The sequence below is a fragment of the Excalfactoria chinensis genome, chromosome 3 (assembly GCF_039878825.1).
Source record: "Excalfactoria chinensis isolate bCotChi1 chromosome 3, bCotChi1.hap2, whole genome shotgun sequence".
Taxonomy (NCBI): Eukaryota; Metazoa; Chordata; class Aves; order Galliformes; family Phasianidae; genus Excalfactoria; species Excalfactoria chinensis.
The window spans coordinates 88,684,273-88,703,386 of NC_092827.1; the positions used below are offsets into that span (position 1 = coordinate 88,684,273).

The following is a 19,114-nucleotide window of genomic DNA, read 5'->3' on the forward strand; positions in this document are numbered from 1 at the left end:
TTCCATTTCCACAATATCTGTGTGTTGTGTAGGGCAGAAAGAGTATCAGGAAGGCAAATGAGAAGAGAATCATAGAATCATTTGGGTTGGGAGGGACCCCAAAGGTCATCTGATCCAACTGTGCTGCAATGAATAGCAACAGATATATCTCAACCAGGTGCTCAGAGCCCCATCCAGCCTGACCTAGAGTGTTTCCAGGGACAGGGCACCCACCATCTCTCTGGGCAACTTGTGTTAATGCCTCACCACTCTCATTTGTTATAAACTTCTTCCTTATATCCAATCTAAATCTCCCATCTTTTAGTTTGAAACCATTTCCCCTTGTCCTATCACAACAAACCCTGCTAATGAGTCTGTCTCCTTCTATCTTATAGCCCCCCCTTAGAAGGGAGACAGATGCTGTGAGGTGTGTGGAGGAGCACTGAGCTGCTTGCAATTACTCAGTGAGGATGGGAACATAGGGAAAGAAAAGCAAGCACATCCTATCTGGGACATCCCTTTGGTGCTCTTAGCCCCTGTCTAGCTGCAGAAACTCCAAGAGACCTCTGTTAGTTGTCTGCACGGAGAGACCATGTAACCTCCTTGTGCACACTTGATGTTCTTGATGATTGTGCAGGCAAAGACTACGGGCATGCTGCCAGCAGCCCCTAGAGCAGTCAGTAGCAGTCCCCTATGGGACACAGGTAGGTGGCTAAAGAAAACAGAGCTATTGTATGGCAAATCTAACTTAAGCTTCTGCACCCACATGAAGCTAGTTAGAGGAGAGCATAAAACAGCCCTCTTTTCTAGGCTAGTGAAAACCACTGCTTTCAACTGACATTAGTTTCCTTCTACTGTGGCTCTTGAAAATGAGGTTAGTCTGATCTGTGGCGGCTGTACAGCACTGATCCACTGCGTGGAGCCAAACCAGTGCCTTTGGAGCAGCTCTGTGGTTACGTGGCTCCCTGCAGCTTACATTACAGGGCTAAGGCGGTGTTTATAAAAGATTTCTCCCAATGATCAGCTGAAAATGTTTTTATTGCCTCAGCTAAGTGACCCCCCCGACCCACGAGGAAGAAGTGATACACAGCAAAGCTATATCCCCATCAAGGAGGCCTGTCTCGTCAGTGACAACCCCACGCGGGATTTCTGGTTGGGATCGGCCTCGACGTTCCCCTCCCACGACCCGCGGGGTGCGGCACGCCCGGGGCGGCCCCGTGACAGGAGAGGCGTGGCGGCGTGCGGCGGGGCGATGGCGGGGATGGCGGCGGCGCTGGCGAAGGAGCGAGCGGCGGCGGCGGGCGCGGGGCGGCACGAGCAGGCCGTGCCCTACCTGGGGCAGGACTTCGGGGCGCTGCGGCGGGAGTGCCTGCAGGCCGGCCGCCTCTTCCAAGACCCCTCCTTCCCCGCCTGCCCCGCCGCTCTCGGTTACCGGGAGCTGGGGCCCAACTCGTACAAAACGAAGGGCGTCGTCTGGTGCAGACCTACGGTAGGTGCCCGGCTCGGGGTGATGCGCGGTGCCCGCCGGCTCCATCCCCGCCGTTGTCTCTCTCTTCGCTCCCTCCTTCTCCTCCCGTAACGCCGGGCTCGTTCTGTTCGCAGGAGCTGTGTTCCTCCCCGCGGTTCATCTCCGGCGGAGCCACGCGCACCGACATCTGCCAAGGAGCCCTGGGTAAGCGGGGCCCCCGGCGGGCGCAGCTTTCCGCTTCCAGCGCCGCGCCGTGCGGGTTCGCACTGGGCTGTGCCCTCCCTCGCCCATCGGATCGCCCCGTGCCAGACTGGAGCAGGAAGGATGCGGGCAGGTTTTCCATTTCCCGACTGCTGCCTGCCTTTGTGCGCTCCTCAGCCTGAATCACGGCTGCCGTTAGCAGCACGGCAGTGCACAAAAGATGTGCATGTTTTGGAGCCGGTCCAGAGGAGGGACGTGAGGATGCTCAGAGAACTGGAGCTCCGTTGCCATAGCTGACCAGTCAGATGTTCTCCCGAGGTTATGTGGTACCGCCAAAGAGCATGAACTGAGTCACAGCTTGTATTCCTTTCCCTCCCGAAACAATATTTGAATAGGAGGCTGTTAGCGTTCAGGTTTGCTTTCAGCATGACTAACTGCTGCTGTGACTAGCCTCGCTATCTTCTTACCAATCTGCGTGATGGGGTTGTCTTCTCTGTCGTTTATTGATGAACTAATTCAATGCTATGGGTTTTTCCTCTGTAGCTGTTGAGTTACTAAGACCCTGCTTTGAATCTATGTTCTTTCTCACAGATGTTTTATGTAAATGCTTTTTTCTTTGCCTTTGCCTCCTCTGACACTCAGCTTCGCACTGAGATTTACCTATGCTTCCATTTACTTGCACTTCACTTGCTGACACTGATGTCACATCATGTTTTGGGAGGTTCCAAAGAACACTGTAGTAGGATACATCAGGTGCTCTTGGAAATCTGCATTTTGTATCACTATATTGCTGTTTGTCCATAGAAAACTTCAGTGGCCTATTTGTCATCCGAAAAGCTTGATCAGAAAGCAACAGGCCTGTGCCCACGCAGAGTTTTACAGCTGGTGCTCACCCATTTGGAGTATCTTAGAGTAGGTATCCAAAGCACACGCACCTGTCACTGCTGGGACACACTTCTTGGCACGGATCGCTAGCACAGAAAAGCTCACTGGGTTCTCAGGACAACAGAGCTCTTCCCTTTCGGCTTTGGGTTAGTCATTATTCTGCTTTACAATTGTTATTTAGAAGCTTTGTAGGACAAGTATTCAGAATCAATTTTGCAGTATCAGGTCTGCAGTTAATTATGGGGTTTGGTCCAGAACTGCAGCAAATGGGATGTGGTGACTCATCACAGCAGAAGAACCAGAGCAAATACAGAGGAAGTTTATTCACCCTTAACCACATTCTTTGGAGGGATGTCACCATGGTATCACAACAGTGAGGTGTACGGGGCGCAGTATCTTTTATACGCTGTTTAATCACAGATGTATGCTCCTTGAATACAGATCTGTGGAAAAGTGATAAAGTGAGTAGGATGAATGTAGAAAATGAGATGCATGGTTTTCCCACACTGAAAACCACTCTATTATGAGTGAGTTGGCACAGCCTCGTGTCTCCAACCAGAAAATTTCTGGGGGGGGTCCCACATTATTAATATAAATACATTCAGCCACTGACATAGTTATTAATCTAGAGTTATGCCTGCTTTAAAATACTGATGCTTTTGAGATTGACTGAATGGACATTTTTAGTTTGACCCCACACTCCTACGTGGGCTGCCCTCCTGTTGTATGCTAAGCTTTGCCTTGCTTAGCTGTCCAGAATGGCCTATTTTAAACCAAGCGTTTTGTGGCTGTTTATGCTTGCCTTGTTGTAACTCTTTTGTTGTTGTTTTGTTGTTTATAGTTGGAGATTAGGTAAATAAATATGAATGCATAGAAATCAGAAGTAAAGCAGCAAGAGCAGCACACAGGAAGCAAGATGCAAAAAAACCAACAAAACAAGAACAACTACAACAAAAAAAAACCAACCTACTTCTTGTTAATATAAATAAACTCACAGCCTGATAATATCCTCTTTTCTGATAACTTTGTTCTGTCTATTACACTGTGTATTTACACTGATTAGCCCAGCCTGGCTGTCAGCCCTTTCAAATATTCCCTACACAGAACCTCTAGCTAAGCAGCCATACAGTAGGACCCCTTTTATCACTAAGGTTATTTGGTAAGGACCTTCCTCAGGCTTGCTCAGTGCAAGGCTAAAACTCCAAGTATGCTCACAGGCTGTTTGTGAACAGGGTTTATGCTGCCCAGGAGCTGTGTAGTTTCACCCAGCTGTGTCTTACAGCCAATACAGCTGTGCTGAGCAGGCTCAGTTGCTGTTTTTCTGAGTTTGTTTTATTCTGGATGAGAGAGCATGCAGCTGCTTGGCCAAAGGAAGGCATCCCAGCAGGTGGGTGAACATCCTCCCAGCTAACCTTAATCCAGCTGCTGTCAGCCTGAGATGCCAGACTTGCTTTGTGCACATCTGCAAAGCCTTGCAGGGATGGGGGATGTGTGTCAGCACTGCTCAGATGGGCAGGTTGTGGGCAGCCCAGCAGGGATGGAATGGGGAAGGGTGGGTGCTATGTGGGGCAGCGAGCTTCCTGCACACCCCTGCCACCATGACCAGCACTGCAGTTTCTGAGAGAGAATCTCTGTTTTACTGTGTTGGTGTAGTTGGCATTCTGGTTATAAAGTTTGGAAATGGAAGCTCAGATATGGCCAAACCAATTGTACAGTCCTACAGATAGACTTTAATCCAGTCTTTTGACTCTGTGACCGATGATAGGTTATTTGGCCTAAGTGCTGAGGCCTGATATCCCACTAGCCTGTGATTTTTGCAAGTCTCATGCCTGATCCTAGTGTTAAGGGTGCTTTGAGATTGTCTGTTTGTTAGAAATTAAACATGACCCTAGTGGTCTTTTCCAACCTGAATGATTCTATGATTCTCCTAAGGAGGAGTTCGGAAATGCCATTTCTTCCTATGGGTTGCAGGAGTCAGGGGGTCGCTGGGTCCTTACAGTAACCACCTGGTTAATGAGCTTAACTGGAACGTGACCACTCTGTTAAAACAACATTTGTCTCTGTAAATAAATGCAATAGTTGCAGTCTCCTGCTTGGAGAGGGATGGTGTGGAAAAGTACTGTCCGAACAGCCTGGACCCAGCCTGGCACAGTGTATGTTGGCTCCATCTCAGGAAGAGTGAAGAGGTCTGAGAAACAGTGCCTGCCTTCAGGCCTTTTCTGCCTTTCTGGTGACCAGCTCCAGACTGGATGTTGCACAGGACAAAGAGGCCTCTAACAAGCCTCCAGAGGTGTACAAGGTCAAAGGAACTCCTGTTTGGCAGGAGACTGCAAGGGAACTTTAACAGGAACTCAGCCCTAGGTTAGACGTCTGGGTGGCAAGTCAATAAGCATTGGTGAAATGTAGAAGAGGGAAAAGAAAGCTGCCTATTCTTGAGAAAACATGAGCCTTTTGAGGAGAAATTGCACCCCAGGGAACCTATACGCTCTTTGACTTTTCCCCGTGCTGTTTTCTAACCTTTGCTAAATACTCAATTGAATATTAATTTCTTCTTCAGATAGTCCCATCATGGGTGATAATTACTGCTTTTACTTTTTTTCAATTCTTCTTTTGTTTTTTAATGTTGGGGAAATACCACGTCTGCTTGGAAATGGCATATGTTTGTGTACATACATTTGATGTGTCCTGGAGGTAAAGTGATGAGTGGGATCTTCTCATCACAGCTGAGGTGATCCATTTCTGAGCTGTAATCTATCACCTCAGCAGGCATAACCTCATGCTGGTTATAATGCACAGTCCTTATTCAGTACAAAAGTTAAAGAATAACTTTGAGGAATGAGTGCTGCCTTTTTCTTACAGGGGACTGCTGGCTCTTGGCAGCTATTGCCTCCCTCACTCTGAATGAAGAAATTCTGGCCCGTGTTGTTCCCAGAGACCAGAGCTTCCAGGATGAATATGCAGGAATCTTCCACTTCCAGGTATGTGTAAATCTGGCTCTTGCCTTCTCCCGAGTGCTGTTTGCCAGGAATCTGTGTGGTTGGCCATGTCTGTGTGCGAGATGTCTCTTGGAACATCTTGGGGGACACCAAAAGAACAGGCTGAAATCCAAAGAGAGTGATGGCGATGGAGGGAAGAAAGCCAATGACCAAAGAGCCAGGAGCAGGGGCTCTCTTTGCTGGTGGACAAGGGCCAATGATGAGGTATTTGTGTTCTCTCCCAGTTCTGGCAGTATGGAGAGTGGGTGGATGTCGTGGTGGATGACCGGCTGCCCACCAAGAACGGGGAGCTGCTCTTCGTGCACTCGGCAGAGGGCAGTGAGTTCTGGAGTGCACTGCTGGAGAAGGCCTACGCCAAGTGAGTACAGGCCTGGGTGGCCACCTGGGGCAAGAGAGACTGCTTGTTCTCTCTTTTTGCCTGTTTCCCCATAGCACCCCACACAGTGCAGATACTACACATTCGAAATGTCAGTCTCATTATCACAGTGGCTGCCTTAGTGAAACTGTGCTGACAGGTGCTACTGACAGCAGCCAAAAGTACTGTTTTTGCTGCTAGCCAAGGAAAACATCCCCTGGCAAGCCTGTTCTTCAAGTGTCATCTCCTGTTACTAGGGTCTGCGAGCTCCATTTCATGTGCTCAGAGCACCTGTGAGGGTTTACAGCTGCAGTGCTGTGGTATGCGAAGCATGCCAGTCCACCTGCCCAGATCTGTCTTCGGGGTGAAGATGCTCAAAGGTGAATTTCCAGTTTGGGAGGGAGTCAGAGAGGAATTCCGCCATATAACATTACCATTTTTAAACTGACTTAAGAAATGGAGCTATTTTAGAGCAGATGAAAATCAATCCCATGATTGTTCAAGGGAGTGAAAGACTATGGAGAACAAGTATGGTGTTGGTTCTTGGGGGTTGTTTTTTTTTGTTTGTTTGAATAACATCCAAGTTTTTGGATTTTTTTTTTTTGCCATTGATATGACTGAACTTGCAAATGATCACATTCTGCCTTACTCTAAAGAGGTGTAAGAAGGAAAGCTGAAGGAAGGAGATTGCCTTTGTAGCTGCTGTTGAAAGGAGAAGTGCTGTGACAGTTTGCACAACGGAGTGCCAGTCTCCAGGAGAAGAGGAGAGTAGGGAACCTGATGGTTGTGTGGGTGTGTGCTTTCATGCAGGCTGAATGGATCATACGAGGCTCTCTCCGGTGGCACCACCACTGAAGGCTTTGAGGACTTCACTGGTGGGATTGCAGAATGGTATGAGCTGCAGAAGGCACCACCCAACCTCTTCAAAATCATTCAGAAAGCCCTGCAGAAAGGCTCTCTCCTTGGCTGCTCCATCGATGTGAGTTGGTGCTTACTGCTGGATGCTTGGCTCTTGCTCTGCATGTGGGCACATGGGAAGTGGACCTGTGTTCAGAGGATGCTTCGCTCTGCCTCTTGAAGATCAGAAGGCAGTTCCTTCTGCCTGGAGCATTTGACCCAGGAGTGTGACACAGCAATAGAGAACAGGCTAAAACATAGATCTAATTCGCTCATGTGTTAAAGTTCATTGCCTCAGTTGTTTTTCTTCCTTGAGACCCAGGAGTTGGACTTGATGATCCTTGTGAGTCCCTTCCAACTCAGGATATTCTCTGAAAATTTCTGCTGTTTCATAGGCTCATGGTGAAGAATCATATGGGTAACTTGTTAGAGATCCCAATGTACATCTTTGTTCTTCAGAAAGTCTGCAGCTTGGCAGCAGATTGTCACAGGCTGAGTGGCTTTGGGCAGAGAGCTGCTGCTAATGGCTCCTCCATTGTGTGCTCAGCTGTAGCAGTCTCCATCCTGTTTGTTGTACAGGCTGTACCAAAAGGTTCAAAAAAAAACCCAACCAAACAACCCAGAAGCAAAAACAACTGGGATACACTGTCCGATCAGGGAGGCTGCTATTGGTCATTTTAAAGGCTTTATCAAACAACACGTTGCCAAAATCTATATCTGTGCTATAAAAAACAATGAGGAGCTTATTGTCTCTGACTACAGTTCAGCATTGCTTTTAGCCTCACTGAAATGAATCTGAGTATCATTGCCACAATAACCAACATACTCCCAAAGGAGGCAGTTGTGTCTAAACAGAAGGTAAATTGTTGGCAAGAACTGCAAACGTAATTTAAACTCGAGTGTTTCCTCCCATTTTTTTGTTTTAAATCCCAGTCACGAGAGCGGGAAGTTTCACAGCAGGAAGAACACTTTGTTAATGTTAATGTGCGACTCCACAGCACTTTCTAGGCTTGTTCTAGTCTAGTCTAGATAAGAATCTAACATCTGGATTTTTGCTCCAGAATGATGCAAACCTCATGTTTGAGGTGGGGGAAAAAACCATATATTCCTTTGTTGATGAGTGCTTTATACATTATAAAGTAGTTATTAGTGAGTTTGGTCTTTGAAAAATACTGTAAACTCTTTTCTTCTTGTCTGTCAGAGATAAAGTGGAACAGAAGTTAAGCAATATAATGCCCTGTAGTAACAACAGGGCATGAAATGGCAGCAGGAATTCTGTCTGCTTGATCCCATACCCTTCCTCTTTTTCTTTATTTTTCTTTCTCTAAGTTTTGAGTATGCTTGTTTGAAGATCACATACCTTCTGAAAAGGAGGAAGGAGAGTGACAAACATGTTTATTGGAGGTTGAAGAAGCTCTAAATCAGGATGTCAAGCAGCCACTTTCTTGCGAGAAGTGATTTTCTTTGCAGTGTTCATAGGTCAGACTACTCAAGTGTTGTAATAGCTACTTTGCTCTTACAGATCACCAGTGCAGCTGAGACGGAGGCAGTCACATCACAGAAGCTGGTGAAGGGACACGCGTACTCCGTCACTGGGGCAGAGGAGGTAGGTGCTGTGCCCCAACACAGGGACAAATGCAGCCAGCCCCATACATGGTCCTCCCTGAGCTGTGGCAGCAACAGATTGGTCTTCATAGCCAAAAATTCTTCAGTCTCTGCAGAGCCAGCTTTTTGAGTCACTTCTGTCTGAAGAAATGGCAAGTTAGTCTTTCTGTTTTGGGTAAACACAAACTTAACTTCTTGGGAAAACTCTCTGCAGAGGACATGCTGTCCTCTGGTAGATAACAACTTAAGTGCATGGTAAGACGTGTGAGACACGCCAGGCAAAAAAATATATATTATTACTTATTAAATAACAGCAATCAGCACCTTCCAGCAGAGCACCATGTGTGAAAGCCAGGTGCCCAGCCAAGAGCAGGTGATCAACAAAGGTAAGGTGAGCAATACCAAAAGGAAGCAGACTGGTCATGGTGTCCTTCATATATGTAAAGGACATTTATTGACTCCAGCAGTGAGTCCCCAGCCACAGGCACGTTGCAGAGAGGTGAGCAGCGTTCTCAGGCAGGTTGGGGTGCATGCACTTGGTCCTCCTGTCATAGAAGAAGAATCAGGAGGGAATTTGACTTTAATTCATAAAAAGACATAGGCAAGCTTCTCCTTCGGAGACGTTTGCAGGCTTTGTATGAAGAGTTCATTGCGGAACCCCATCTTTGAACTTTGGTGCTCTGCTCTGCCTGCTCTCCTCTGTTTCCTTGGCTATGGGCTCTAGTAATGCCCCAGATCTGCGTGTTCCTCATAAACAATGGCTGTTCCCACTGGATCTCATAGAGCTTTGTTTGTGTCAGGTTCTATGTGCACAGCAATGGGCAGATTAAAAAAAAAAAAAGGAAGAGAACACAGAGCTGAGTCCTTGGGTGACTTTCCACACTCTTCTGATCCCTCCAGGTGAACTTTCGTGGAAGCATCCAGAAGCTCATCAGAATCCGAAATCCCTGGGGAGAAGTGGAGTGGACGGGGAGATGGAACGACAAGTGAGTCATCAGCTTGCATGTTGCCTATGGGTATTGACTGCAGGGAAATGGTTGCATTCCTATTGTCCTCTGTGGTCTCACTACTTCCAGCTTCACTTCAGGTTGTGTCTGCATGTGATGTTCACTCTGAGCTGGTTAAAAGAGGCATCCCACCACTGTGTCTCCCATGCTTGTAGTGCCCTCTGTACAAACACCTGCTTTTGGGCTAGATGAAGTGATTTGGTTTGTGATTTTGTAGTTGCTGCTTTTTTTAACAGCCCAGATTCAGTGGTGAGCTTCTGAAAACCTACTTTATATAAGGGCCTTAAAAATGCATTTCTGTTGTTAGCAGTGGAAGCTGGAGCTTATGTGCTGCTGTGGCTGAACAGTGTTTACTCTGGGTCTTCCTGCTCTGTTTCAGTCGAGGCATCAGTACTTTGTGCAAGTAAAACTTCTGCCTTGCATTTTAAGAGGCCAGGTACCTAATGTCCGAATGTCCCCAGATTTCAATTCTGCTGTTGTTTGAGAGCCCTAGAGCTGCTTCCAGATGGGTGTCATGGAGTATTGCAATTGTGTAGAGCTGTGAGAAAAACTGAGTCATGCCAGACCAGCTACATCAAGATTTAACTTTTTAAAATGCAGTTAACGTGGTTTTGTCTTTCAGCTGCCCAAACTGGAATGGTGTTGACCCAGAGGTGCGGGAGCGGCTGACGAGGAGACATGAGGATGGGGAGTTTTGGTAAGCGAATGAGCCTCTTTCCCACACAAAGTACCCTCTCCCACCACACTCTCCAAGATGAGTGAGCAAGTTCACTCCAAATCCCGGTGCTAAATTGCTGCAGTAGAGAGAGTAAACAGACAAGGTGGCTGTCTGGAAACTGTGCATCATAAAGAGATGGCATTGCCTCCCCCAGGATGGCCTTCAATGACTTCCTGAGGCACTACTCCCGCCTGGAGATCTGCAATCTGACTCCAGACACTCTGGCAAGTGACAGGTACAAGAAGTGGAGCCTGCTGAAGCTGGATGGGAACTGGCGACGAGGAGCTACTGCAGGGGGCTGCAGGAATTACCCAAGTAAGTGTGTGCTCATCCGCTTGTTGCTCTGGATATTCTGCAGTGTAAAGGACTGGGTTGAAGCCACAGCCTCAGTGGCACAGTGGTAAGGAACCTTTCTGAGTCTGGTGTTACGTTGACTTCAGTGTTGGTGTTACATTGACTTCACTGTTGGCTTTGGTCAGCCCGGCATGCCTTGCCCTTGATGTTTACTGGTCTGGGGTGGCTTATGACTTTCTGGAAGCATCAGGGACTGATATCCAGGAAGTGTAAGTGCATGGAAGACACGGCTCCATAATGAGGGTCTACTTACGGTTGTGAGGCTGGGAGGGAAGCATTGGTCACAGCTTAATTTGGAAGTCAGGGCTGTGTCTGTCCTAGCTGGCATGTGTTTATCAAAGGAGGCTCTGAGCAGTTTTTATAAATCCCCTTCGCAGACACTTTCTGGATGAATCCACAGTATTTAATCAAGCTGGAGGAAGAAGATGAGGATCCTGACGATCCTGAGGGGGGCTGCACATTTCTCATTGGACTCATTCAGAAGCATCGGAGGAAGCAGAGGAAGATGGGAGAGGACATGCATACCATTGGCTTTGCAATTTATGAGGCAAGTAAGATAAATGGAAGGAAAAGGAAAGGTCTCTCACTCTACTAACCCAGCAAAGTACTCAGTTCCTTCTGTGCCCTACCTCAATTGGGCTTCCAACCCTAACACATCAGAACTGAATCAGATACCAGTAGTATGAGTGAAAATTCCATTTAGGTGTTAAGAAAATTGTCCTCTATCAAAGCAGTGGTCAAGCACATAGACAGCCATCCAGAGAGATTACAGAAGCCATGTTCAGCTGTAAAACCCTGTCTGCTGACTAAAGGTTCGGGATGTGTCTGTGGCAGCTCCTTAATCAGTCACTTTGTTTAGAACCACAAGTGTTGTTTGACTTTTGGTCTAACTGCAGGCAACGTGTGCAACTGCTTGTTTTCTCAGTACCCCAGATTTGGAAAAGGTTTGTCAAAGAATCTGGTGCCTGTAGGCAAATAAGGTTTAACACCAAAGTAAAACCATAGAATCACAGAAGATCCTGTGTTGGAAGGGACACACAAGGGTCATCAAGCCCAGCTCCTGGTTCCGCATAGTACCACCCAAAATCCAAACCCTGTCTGAGAGTGGCATCCAAATGCCCCTTGAACTCCAGCAGCTCAGAGCTGTGCCTACTGCCCTGGGCAGCCTGTGCCATGCCCACTGCCCTCTGGGGCAGAACCTTTCCCTAACCCCCACCTGACCATCACCTGGTGCAGCTCTACACTGCAGAAAGCAGTGGGGACTCAGGTCAGGACTGTGACTGCAGCCAGAGAGCAGCACTGCAGCACACAACTAACTGTGCTTTTCTCCCTGCAGGTGCCCCCAGAGGTACGTAGCATGCGGTGGCGTTGAAGGGTTCAAGGTGCAGCTCTGAGGCTGAGCTCTGTGGGCAGAAACAGTTGAGAGGCTCCTCCTTCCCTGAAGGACCATATGGGCTATGCAGAATCTGAAGTTAGTGGCTGTTTATTCGGAGGTGGGCTTGAGCCTGTGTTGCATTTTTAAAATGTCCTGGGTTCAGGTGAGAGCTCACGGTACAGCAGAAACTCATAAGGGACAAACCCATTGGGACAAATGAGGTGGAGCAAAGTGCCAGGGTGACCTCAGCCATGGTTTGCTGCACCTGACAGAGTGCACTCAGATTCGTGAGGCACAGAAAGGGCAGGCAGCATATGTGGCTGCTATGTAAAACATGGTTTCGCCGGGAAGGAAATAGAGTTACCAGTTCATTTAATTTCTTACCTATCTTCTGGCTGCTTTAGCAACATTCTGTTACTCCTCAGCTCTTACCCTCGTGGTCTAAAATCTATTCTGTGTACCACAAGAGTCAAGCTACAGTCTGTTGACTTTCCCATCACAGCTGCAGCAGGTCTGACAGGTTTCACATTCTTCAAAGTCTGGGCAGAGGGGAAGGGGAGGTTTCTGAGCAGTGCGTGTTCCCAGTGTTTGCTTCTGCATCTGAAATAGCTTGTCTTTAAATCCCTGCCCAGAAGAGTTTGTTCTGGATGATGTCGCCACTCAAATACACTTCAGTAATGTGCGGTGTTAATTTTATTCTCAGAGCCCTGCAGAACTGGATTCTCTGCTGCAGGGCAGCCTGGGGGAGCAGAGCTACAGTGCTCTGGGGGGCAGTAGTCCTGGGGTCAGGCATCCATCAGCTGCAATACACCTGGCCTTCAAGTAAAATCGGGGATGAAAGAATTTCGTAGAATCATAGAATGGTTTGGGTTGGAAGGGACCTAAAAGACCATCCTGTTCCAATCTCCAGCCATTGGCACTTCTCACCAGCTCAGACTGCCCAGGGCCGCATCCAGCCTGGCCTTGAGTACATTGAGGGATGGGGCACCACAGCTTCTCTGGGCACTGCCCGGGCCTTACCACCCTCATTGTGAAAGATTTCCCCCTAACATGTAACCTCTTTCAGTTTCTTCCTTGTCCTGTCACTATCAGATCTTGTTGGTCTCCAAAAGGTTGTCAGATTTCTTCACAGTCTGCTAAACATAAGCATTAGCTGAATGCTGTAGTGAGATGGTCTGTGACACAGGAGTACTGCGGTGTGAGACACTCACTCCTTTTCTCTTTTCCCTTTCGTTCTGGTGGAACATACGTTTTTCTCTTCACACCTCGCTAACTGCCATCTCTATTGTGTCTGCAACTTAAAAGAGAACAAATCCATGCAAATGATGGGTTTTCTCTGTTTTCTTGCTTTCCATAAGTTTTCTGGCCAGACGAATATTCATCTGAGCAAAAATTTTTTCCTGACTAACAAAGCGAGAGAAAAATCCAACACCTTCATCAACCTCCGGGAAGTGCTGAACCGGTTCAAGCTCCCCGCAGGAGAATACATCGTCGTGCCCTCTACTTTTGAACCCAACTTGAATGGAGACTTCTGCCTCCGAGTCTTCTCAGAAAAGAACGCAAACTCAACGTATGTAGCTTTGTGCCACTGAGGACTGACTGGGAATGGGAGGGTTTGTTACAATTGCTATTTTGTTTTTAATATCAACTTCCTTATCTTTCTAGGGTTATAGATGATGAAATAGAGGCCAATTTTGAAGAGGTATGTTATAATATTTTAAATCGAGATAACTTTGTCATAAATAAATGGGGCTGGACTGTCTTTCTTCCAGCGCAGCCCAAGCAGATGACATTTTGCTGCAGGCATTACCAAAAACTTATCCCACTTTGGAAATGGATTTTTGGATATGCATAATTGAACGTCCAGAAAAGTGAGCAGAAACATCATAAGCAATAATGAAAACACATGTTGCCTCTTTTCTGAGGTGGGGACTCTGGGCACTCCAGGTACCCAGGATCTGGTGCTGCCTGCAGAGATAACTGAAGCCATAGGAGATTCCCTTTGCTGTCCAGGAATCTGGGAGCACAAAGCTTTAGCCATAGATCCCCTAAATCTAAAAATGATCAAAATCAAAGCAAACACAATCTGTACCTACAACTTTGCCATTTAAATCGTGTTTTACTGGGACAAGGAAGCACATTAAGTCCTTCTCAAGGTGAAAAGTTCCTCCTTCCCATATTCTGTATTCTCTCTCTCTTCTAGACTGAGATCAGTGAAGATGACATTGAACCCAGCTTCAAAAAGCTTTTTGGGCAGCTGGCAGGAAACGTGAGTATTTCATGGTTAAGTCTTACAGGGGTGGCAGGGGTCAGTGTGCAAGAGGGACTGCTCCCAGTCACTGGTGCCAGTGGATCCAGACTTGCCAAATGGGTTTCATGGTGAGGGCACACCCACATCAGACAGAAACACTGAGGGATGCTGATCTTGACCATCAATCCCAAAGGATGAGGAGGCTGCTTATGAGACGGTGCCTGTGTCTCCCACTGAAGAACTTATTTTCCTCTTTTCTGCAGGATGCAGAGATCTCTGCCTTCGAGCTGCGCAACATCCTGAACAAAATCTTAGCTAAACGTAAGTACCTGCCCCCAGCAGCTTCAGGACACAGACAGGCTCCCAGAGCGGCCGTGAGAGATTCTCTCTTCACATGGCCTACAAACCAGACTGACTGTTTGCTTGAGGAAATATCACAGCAAACTTTCACCCTTAAGTCTCTGTCAGGAAAAGGAGGGCTGTATATTAGCATCCATTTGCCTCCTTCAGTGCCATGTCCATCTCTTGTACAAAACCAGAACTATCTCTAAGGACTAACTTGCCTTAGAAGGGGTACCAATGCAACTGCTAGATCCCAAAGGCTGAGGATGCTGTTAGTAATTCTCAGAGCAGCAGGCAGGCATTCCCTAGTGCCTGCTGTGCTGGTTTGGCCCAGACCATGGCAGCCATATGATAGAACTCCTTGTTGTATGGGCAGACTTGAAGGAGATGCCAGATTGCCACTGAGTAACCAACTTGCCACAGACAAGGCAAAGTGCTAAGCACAAATTATGGAGAAACAAAAAATATACTGAAAAGGTCATCTTGCCAGTTGCAAAGGAAGTCCCCAAAGAGACATGCAGTTAAGGGTGGAGGTGTGTACACTGGTTGCAGAGCTCCCAGGCAATGGAGGAAAGTCCTGTGGTACAGCGTGCAGCCATAATCCCATCTCTTGCTCTTTCTTTACAGGCCAAGATATTAAATCTGACGGCTTTAGCATCGAGACGTGCAAAATAATGGTTGATCTGCTAGATGTATCCTTTAGGGCTGTTCCAAGATGCTATTTTTCTGCCTGAAGTAGGCGAGCTGCTGCCTTTGTGATGCCTCCTGAGGCAGATCAGCTGTTTTTGCGCTGGTCCCCCCACATAAAAGCTGCAGTCCTTGGTTTGGTCGCTGACCATGGCACACACATTTTCTCAGGCAGAGGGGAACTCCATTTCCAGACAGGGCCATCTGCTTTAAAAGTCTTGTTTATTATGGTTTAGCTGATGCCAAAGTAAGGTTTGCTGGCAACAGGCGGCTCTCAGCAGGGTGTGGACAGCCTTGGCTGGTAGTTAAGATGCACACAGCTGGCTGTACTTACACACTTTGTTATCTGGCTCATGTATTGTAAAGCCTTAAGGACTTAATAAACAAGAAATGAAGCAAGCAAATAATGGGAGCCAGAGACTATACTGAGTTTTAGGAGTGTTTACATCCAAGAATAGGCACAAAAGTGTAGGATGAAGGACTTGGGTCTAAGAATAGTTACATCCAGCTTCTCTGCTCAGTGAGATTTGAACTGTGTACTCAGAAACAAATGGAAAATTACCAAACAAAATGATTATCTGCTAAAATTTAGTGTTAGCAGACCATATTACTTAGTGGTTTTGGGGAGGGAAGCAATGAATGACCAGGTTCTTTTGTTAGCTGTTTGTGCAAGAATTCTCTAAATAGCAGGCTTGGTTGTGTCTTTTCCTGTTTATAACCTAAACTTACAAACTCCTGTAACTGCAGGCAATGAACCTATGGAGAGCAAAATGGCATCACATCTGCTGCTTTATACATGTATTGAAAAGGCAGAGGAGGAGCAAGAAAAGCTTGTGAACTGATCACAGTTTAAACGAATCAGTCACTTTATTGATTTAGAAAGACAAGAAGCCCTGGAGAACAGTTTGTGTATCCAAAAGGATGGGTTTGTTTAAGCAAAGGAAACAAACATAAACATAACCTCTAGAGAGGACTTATATCCTTTTCTTAATACTCATCAAAAAATGCAATTAAGTCACAATACTCCTGTTAATTAGCCCAGCACAGAGAGGGAAAACCCTTTTTCTGACTTCCAAAGAAATTACCTTGACTCCAACAAGAATGATGGGAGTGGAAAGCTGGGGCTGAAGGAGTTCCACACACTCTGGACAAAGATTCAGAAATATCAGGTAAGACACAACTCTTTTGGGGAGAACATATAATAAAACATGGATTGTTTTTCCTCATACAATATACAGCTATTAGAGATTTTAACTGTAAACTTTGACATGCAGCTCCTTTGTGCGTGATCACTGCAAATTGTGTTTTATTTAAGTGAAACTGGTAAATGTCTTCCACTCTGAGGGAGGCAAAGCCTCTTCCCTGCTGGTGATCCTCTTAGTTTCAGAGAATGAGAACAGACTGGAAAGGGAAACCCAAGAACAGCAGCTGAACATATGCACTAGGCCCAGTTACTTAATGCCTACATCAGCTCTAATTGAAGCTGGTCAACTGCCTGGCAAACTCAGAACACAACCAAAACCCCTCAGAGTTCTACAGAACACAAAGTAGCAGGAAAACAATCTAGTTGGCTCAAAGTGTTTTGCTTGGAAGCCCTATGCTGTCCGCTTGAGGCCACCAGGAGTTGGGTGGCAGCCACACATCCCAGTGCTGTGACACCATTGGGAAGGTGCATGAGATGCCTCCTGCAACCTGCGTATGTCCTCAGTCCCACAGTTTTAGCCCTCAGCATCCTCAGCTGCTCTTCACCCTTCTGACTGAAGCCAAAAGGCACTCTGAACTGTTGACAAGTTTTGACTTTGGGTTTTGTGTCCTGTAGAAAATTTACAGGGAAATTGACGTTGATCGATCTGGAACTATGAATTCATATGAGATGAGGAGAGCACTGGAAGCTGCAGGTATTTGTCCTTTAAGTATTATAGCACTTCCAAGCTGAGGTGGCAGATACTCACTGCATTCCAGTACGTGATTTCTAAGCTCTTTTTTTCATCCCCCAATCCTTGGCATTACATTATAGGGTTCAAGTTGAACTGCCAGTTACATCAAATCATTGTGGCTCGGTTTGCTGATGAAGACCTCATCATTGACTTTGATAACTTTGTCCGGTGCTTGATTCGGCTGGAAACCTTGTTCAGTGAGTACAGGTTTAAAAACCAAACTCTGTTGCTTTGCCTTCTCACTATGAGGCTACTGGATGCTGAAAGCTGTTTTAAATTAACATTTGTCAGTATTACAGACAGAATTACTACAACTGTACAGTCTCTTTTTCTGCCTATTTGGCAAGTAGTTGTTGTACCTGTAAGCCAGCGTACATTTCCATCTCTAGTGGGATGGTTTCACAGTGGCACTTTTTAACCCGGGTTGAAGTCTGTTGTCATAAACTCGTCTCTGAGCTGAAGCATGGGGAAGAGAAAATCTTTCCAGTTGGTCCCTATATTCATTTTTCTCTATCATCTCTCACTCCATAGAAATGTTTAGAAAACTGGATACCGAGAAAACTGGAACAATAGAATTGAACCTCATTAACGTAAGTTCATTCAGCTCTAAAAGTTCTTTTCTTATTTGGGAGGTGGAGGGAGTTCACAGCAAAGAGCATCCCACTCTATTCTGACTAGTTATGGCTCGTTATCTGTTCTCATATATGTTATATTTATATTGCTCGTGTAATTGTCTTGAGAAACATCCTTTTCTAAGCTGTACTTTCTACAGCCAGTCCCAAATAAGATGCAATATTTTAACCAGAAGTCGCTTATTTACCAGAAGTAATTCTGGCTGAAACTTGTGTAGGTCTCTTCCCTGCCTCTTCTGTCAATAACAGAGTCAAATGTAGGCTTATAAGTACTCACAGGATGGACTACACATGCTTTCTTCATTACGTGTGTCCTGTAGAGAACCAGGAGAAAACTAACCTGCTACTAAAGTTCAGGTAACAACTTATATCTGGATCAAAATGAAGAATGCGTGTATCATTCTGAAGTTCCTCTACAATAAGTGAGAAATATAAACCATTCCGGTCGTATCTTAAGGTGTCTTCTATTTACACTCCTCATGGTGGAAATAGAAATGTGCATACTTTCTCTGGGTATTTTCCATTAAACTTCAGGCCATCTTTCTCTCTCATAGTGGCTCCTCTTCACTGTCATTTGAACTACTGCCAGCAGTCCAAGTTGCTTCAAAACAATGAAGATCAGGTGAAGATAAACAGCATACAAAGCAAAAAATACATATATGCTAAATTACACGTGCCTTAACTTACAAATGGGAACTTTGCACACGCTTACAAGGAGGAAAGCGCTAATTCCACGGTGGAAGAATCTGCAACCTTGTTTAATAGGTTTAACAGTCTTTATATAATCCTATGTACCTTCTGTACAGCTTTATTACTGTATAAATCCTCAGTGCAACTTTTGAATATATTTCTTTACTAATATCTTCCTATATAGTGTGGGAAGAAAGATTATTATGTTTAAGGGCTTCTGTAATATGTGGGACCTTGTGACGCTGCTATCTGAAAGGGGTATTGCAGCACCTCAGAACACAGGTGTTCAGTAAGATCTGGTGCCCCGCCTGCTTTCCGTTAAGCTTCAGTATTATTCATTCAGGTTAAATAATTTTTGAAGGACTCGAGTAGCAAGTAACACGTTTAAACAATCTGAAGACAAGTCTCTGCATCTTGACCATTGATATCCCTGGAGTGGGAAAAGGCTGTCAGCAACTCAGCTCTCACCAGATAAAGCACATGCTCCCAGCTCTTGAGTTCCTGCATCTTTTTTAATCTTCCTTTGAAATACAAGTATTTAAATAAAAAGATAACAGAGAAAATAAGGCTTTCAGGATCCTTATTGTTTCTGAAACTGAGCAATATTCCTTTGGGAGAGAGTCTTGCAGAATATATGCAGAGCTTCAGTTGTCCAGAACAGAACCAGTTGCCTTTTAATATGGAAAAAAACAACAAACCACATTCTGGAGCTGATTAGGCATTAACAGACGTTGA

General features: G+C 46.0%; 2 protein-coding genes across 2 annotated transcripts in view; one reads left to right on the top strand and one right to left on the bottom strand.

Moving 5' to 3' along the window:
- TP53BP2 (tumor protein p53 binding protein 2) overlaps nucleotides 1-19,114 on the bottom strand; it is a 64,573-nt gene that overhangs the window by 4,962 nt on the left and 40,497 nt on the right. The gene's annotated exons all lie outside the window — the stretch shown is intronic.
- On the top strand, nucleotides 1,050-18,967 carry LOC140249767 (calpain-2 catalytic subunit). The gene is made up of 21 exons (XM_072331883.1): nucleotides 1,050-1,468; nucleotides 1,582-1,651; nucleotides 5,393-5,511; nucleotides 5,754-5,887; nucleotides 6,695-6,863; nucleotides 8,304-8,387; nucleotides 9,287-9,372; nucleotides 10,016-10,090; nucleotides 10,266-10,426; nucleotides 10,843-11,012; nucleotides 11,802-11,813; nucleotides 13,199-13,410; nucleotides 13,506-13,542; nucleotides 14,044-14,109; nucleotides 14,355-14,412; nucleotides 15,061-15,125; nucleotides 16,221-16,289; nucleotides 16,940-17,018; nucleotides 17,138-17,254; nucleotides 17,589-17,647; nucleotides 18,244-18,967. The coding sequence occupies exons 1-21, from the start codon at nucleotides 1,232-1,234 to the stop codon at nucleotides 18,265-18,267; spliced, it is 2,103 nt and encodes a 700-aa protein (XP_072187984.1). The 5' UTR covers nucleotides 1,050-1,231; the 3' UTR covers nucleotides 18,268-18,967.